The sequence below is a fragment of the Macrobrachium nipponense genome, chromosome 15 (genome assembly GCF_015104395.2).
Source record: "Macrobrachium nipponense isolate FS-2020 chromosome 15, ASM1510439v2, whole genome shotgun sequence".
NCBI classification, from domain to species: Eukaryota; Metazoa; Arthropoda; class Malacostraca; order Decapoda; family Palaemonidae; genus Macrobrachium; species Macrobrachium nipponense.
Genome location: NC_087208.1, coordinates 30,418,170 through 30,423,169, shown reverse-complemented (window position 1 = coordinate 30,423,169; position 5,000 = coordinate 30,418,170). Strand labels below are relative to the sequence as shown.

The 5,000-nt window shown below is 34.9% G+C and overlaps 1 protein-coding gene across 1 annotated transcript in view; it reads right to left on the bottom strand.

Annotated features, from left to right (window-relative positions):
• Positions 1–5,000, bottom strand: part of LOC135226644 (cell adhesion molecule Dscam2-like) — a 643,310-nt gene that overhangs the window by 146,181 nt on the left and 492,129 nt on the right. The window contains 1 exon segment of the mRNA XM_064266357.1: positions 3,691–3,808. Coding sequence (XP_064122427.1) covers positions 3,691–3,808 — 118 coding nt within the window.

Below are 5,000 nucleotides of genomic sequence, written 5' to 3'. Positions count from 1 at the left end.
TTGGGGAAGGGGAGGGGGGGGGGGGGTGTTGGTTCCTTCATACTTGCAGAGAACCTTGCTTGCTTTTACTTTGAAGTTACTTTATGCCTTGGGAAATGATAAGCGATTAAAGGAAGGATATCGGCTGTTATCTCAGGAAAGAATGCTCGTCTAATGTGGTTCAGACTGCCCAACAAAAAAAAAAAAAAAAAAAAAAAAAAAAAAAAAAAAACAAAAAAAAAAAAAAAAAAAAAAAAAAAAAAAAAAAAAAAAAAAAAAAAAAAAAAAAAAAAAAAAGAGCCAGTGTTGGCACACAGCCAATTAAATCTAATTACAACAGATCACCCGAGGAGAGGATATTGTTCTTATCAGCTAATGGGTAAGTCCAAGGGAATAGAGGATAAATGTAGCCAGTGCCTGTCTTGGGGAGGAGAGAGAGAGAGAGAGAGAGAGAGAGAGAGAGAGAGAGAGAGAGAGAGAGAGAGAGAGAGACGCACCATTCTAACCAGGGCTTCCTTTTCACATTTGGGAATACTTTGCCCCCTTCTGGGAGAACTCGTTCGTCCCCACTGGGGAAACTTTCATGCGGTTTGGGATTCTCTTCTATTTTCATTACATACACATACACACACACGCACACATACACACACACACACACACACACACACATATATATATATATATATATATATATATATATATATATATATATATATATATATATATATATATATATATATATATATATATATATATATATATATATATATATATATATATGAATCGTCAACACCATTTTATCTATTTTAAAATGTCTGTCTGAATTCGAGTATGTTTTAAGCAATTTCGCTGTAAGAGCATCTTGAGAATGATTAATTGAACGCTGTCAGTTTCGCGAGATGACACCTTTGTATTTAAAACTTGATATATCGTCTTTAATTCAGCCTTTATTCGTTATCTTCCCGCGTCGTCAATCCTCAATCTTCTACCCTTTACTCTGCTGCTGCTGAATGGGAATTCTTATCCTGCGATTCCTTTTCTCATCAATACAAGAGATTATTTTTTTATCATCATTTTCTTTATAACCAATTTTTCATGCCGATATCGAGGAGGCATAATTTCTTCGAGTCATCTGGAAGACGTTTTGATCTTACGTGGTTTAATATTTCATAAAACCTGTTCAGCATTTCGTTTGACTTGAAGCTTCTATAATTTTCCTTTAAAAACCATAACCATCGACCACATTCCCGATTGAAAACATTGCCATGCCATCAAAACACGTGACTCAGGCGAATAACCAAACGAGATCAATAAACAGACGTTAATTAATGATTAAATCGGTATTAAGATGATCGAATCGATTGGCGACAAAGCTATGACAAAAAAGGAAAGAAAAAAAAACAAGGTTCCCAGCTTCCACCAGTTCTGTCTTGGGGCGCGTTTCCACGAATATATTTCATATGTCCCTGGGGTCTAATTTCCCTTGTTTACTCTCCTCTTGGGATTCCAATGTCTTTGGAGAAAGATGATTAAGCTCAACCAGTCACGCTCGGGAATATAATTAGTTCCGGACGTTCTGCAAACAAGAGATAGAAATAGATTCGTAATGAATTTTGAGACGGAAAGAGAAAAAAAAACGATCGCTGGAATAATCCGGGAAGTAATTCGGAATACATTAAATATTATGGGTTACCTACGGGAAACGTTCGTGTAGATGTTTTCATTTAAAGGCACAAAACATTAGAGCATATAAGATTTTATCTTCGAGGTAGACGAACGAAAGAGGGGCTCAATGCTTATAGGAGTGAGATATTATTATTATTAATTATTATTATTATTTTCTTCTTTTTTTTTCCTATCACAGTCCTCCAATTCGACTGGGTGGTATTCATAGCGTGGGGTTCCGGGTTGCATCCTGCCTCCTTAGGAGTCTATCACTTTTCTGACTATGTTCGCTGTTTCTAGGAGCACACTCTTTTACATGAGTCCTGGGGTATTATTATTATTATTATTATTATTATTATTATTATTATTATTATTATTATTATTATTATTCGAACAAAGCTAACAAGCTTCTTTCAGGCTTCGTAATCAATGATCGAAAAGACAAAAAAATATAACTCTACAACCCAAGACATCACACAAAAAAACTTTTACAGCTTGACTTATCGTAGACAATAAGAGCAATGAAAGCTTCTCCCCAAAGTTATCTTAAATAGACAATGTGTCTCTTGACATCCACACCAACACTAGGCTTTAAAAGCAGAAAAATTTCCCTATACGAAACTGAGTTTGTAAACATTATGATTCACAGTAAAGCACAGCATAAACGATGAAACTATCTCTCCTTGGGAATAATTTATACACAGCATTTCCTCCTTGAGAACAAAGCAATGGCATTTTATTTCCCGTGCATGTCTGCCCCTTCTCTGGTGGGAGGTGAATTCATGGCAATCTTCATTTCCCTTTTGGGCATTCATATCCCTTTCTCCTGATCAGAAAACAATTTTTCCTCGTTCCTGCTCCCTCCTGGGGAGTGATGTGCCCGTTTCCGTTTTTCTCACCTGCAATATTGTAAATGTTATTGGTCTCTTTTAGCGCGTTTTTATTTCCCCTCGATAAGTTCTACGTCTACCTCTTTCCACTTTCAAGGCTACCTCCATTTATTCCAAGAGTTCCTGATACTGTGTATTCCTATACTCTGTTTTTTTTTCATCTGTCCACCCGCCTGTGGTGTTTTTGTATGGTAACACTGCGTCCCGGGCTTTAGATAGTTACGCTATATGTAAGTTTTAGATAAATAAAAGGCTATCTTGGTGTACATTTGCAACTGAAAAGTGTTTTAATAATTTACTGTATGCGGATTACACCGTTAATATTCGAAATAGGATATTATTATAATCGTTGAATGTAAGCTGAATGTAACTATCTAAAGCCCAGACGCAGTGTTACCATACAAAAACACCACAGGCGGATGGACATGAAAAAAAAACAGAGTATAGTGAGTAACAATTTCAAGATTATCGTATACTTGTTTTAGAAATCTAATCACCCATCGCAAGTTTATTTCTGGACAAATGCTACGGTAAGTATTCAAATTTCGTGTAGACGCTTAGAGCCCCGATCTTAAAAAACATATTCTGGATAACTGCAGTCGCTGTACCGTCAGATTCCTTGGGCACATCAATCAATCATCGCAGTTAACCGTAACTCTGAGTTTACATATAAGCATAAAAGCCATCAAACCGTCTAAATGATCGCCTAGTTGATTAATATTCACTTAAAAACATAAATACTAACTTATTACTACGATAAACCTTCATATACGATGGCATTTAAAAAAAAGAAAAAAAAAGAAAAAATAAACATAATAAAAAAAAACGTAAATAAAAATAAACATAAATAAAAAAAATGGAACATAAACATAAATCAAGCCCCAAATTTGCCCAAAAACCTAACGGCAAAATGAAAAAAAATAAACAAAAATAAACGTAAATAAAAAATAAACATAAATAAAAAAATGAGAAATAAATATAAATCAAGCACCAAATTTGCCCCAAAACCTAACGACCCCGTTTTACACCTCCGGGGGCGCGATGCTTTAATCTCGCAAAGTCCCTCATATTTTAGGCAAACAAGGAACTTGCCAGATCCGGGCCTGGACATGATCAAGACGCATACCCACCAGGTAAAACTCGAGCTATAACTCACGTGTAATGAGGTGGAGGGTGACCTTGGGCCACGCAGGGAAGCGTGACTCGACTGCCTGCCTGGACCACCATACGTCCTGCTCGCTCGCTGATCCTGGGGGGCACCGACCCCTGGGCCTCTGTTGGTAAGAAAAGGAATGCGCGTTCAGTCTCCAAAACATACAGAAATAAATGCATGCGCATAATGATTGTAAATCTTGAACAGTAGAAGTGTATATTCCATATTATTAAAAAAAAAGGCTTAAAAGTAAAATCCTCATCTGTTCGTCTATTATTACGAGTTACAAAAAAAAACAGTAATAAAGGCAAACACATAGACATTATAAATCTTTATATTAGTGAAGCAAAAATATACACAAAGTTCTTTTCATTAACTTAAATCGAAATGCTCTGCAATATTGAAATGAAAAAAATGTCAATAACATCAATAAGGCTCATAACATGAAAACCTCATAAGGAAAGCCCTCTCATTTTCTCATTTAATTTATCATATACATATATATATATATATATATATTATATATATATATATATATATATATATATCGTGTAAAAACACAACAGACTTCACATAAATACTAATCTCACAATTACAAAAGGAACTCGGCTGAATTTATAAGTAAACTTCCAATAACTCTTCACCTCATTTATGATGAAAATTCTGCTTTTAAACTAAAAAAAAACTTCCAGTCACAGCTTGATTAATTTATAGATAAACCGTAAAGTTACTATGACCAAGAGTATCGTTAAAATACTAATATATTGAAAACGTCTAATCGTGCAAATACATTTCTCAAACAATTTTGAAAAAAATTAATTCCATTTTCTTTTAAAGGACAAGTTGACCTTGGAATATAAGCTGAAACAACACCTTCAAAGGTCATCGCACAATAATATCCTACGGTAAGGAGGTGAATGACAAAAAAAATAACACACAACAGAGATAAGTTAGTTTCATAAAAATCCTTCAGCGATGAAAGTAATGGACTTCCATGAATATGTTAATACAAATTTTTCCTTTTGTCCCCAATTTATGTGACAAACTAAACTGCTATGACGCTAAAATTTTAGGTAAAATATTACTCTTCCGAAGGTACTAAATGACATTAGGTGAAAACAGTTGCCTATGAAATGACAATGCATTAAAACACTTTCTTTTCATAAAGAAACCATTGAAAATAACTCCATTTTCTGGTCTCCTTTGAGTCCAGAGAGAGAGAGAGAGAGAGAGAGAGAGAGAGAGAGAGAGAGAGAGAGAGAGAGAGAGGCTCCATAACTCAACGGAGTAACTCCCTTAATTCACAACTGCTC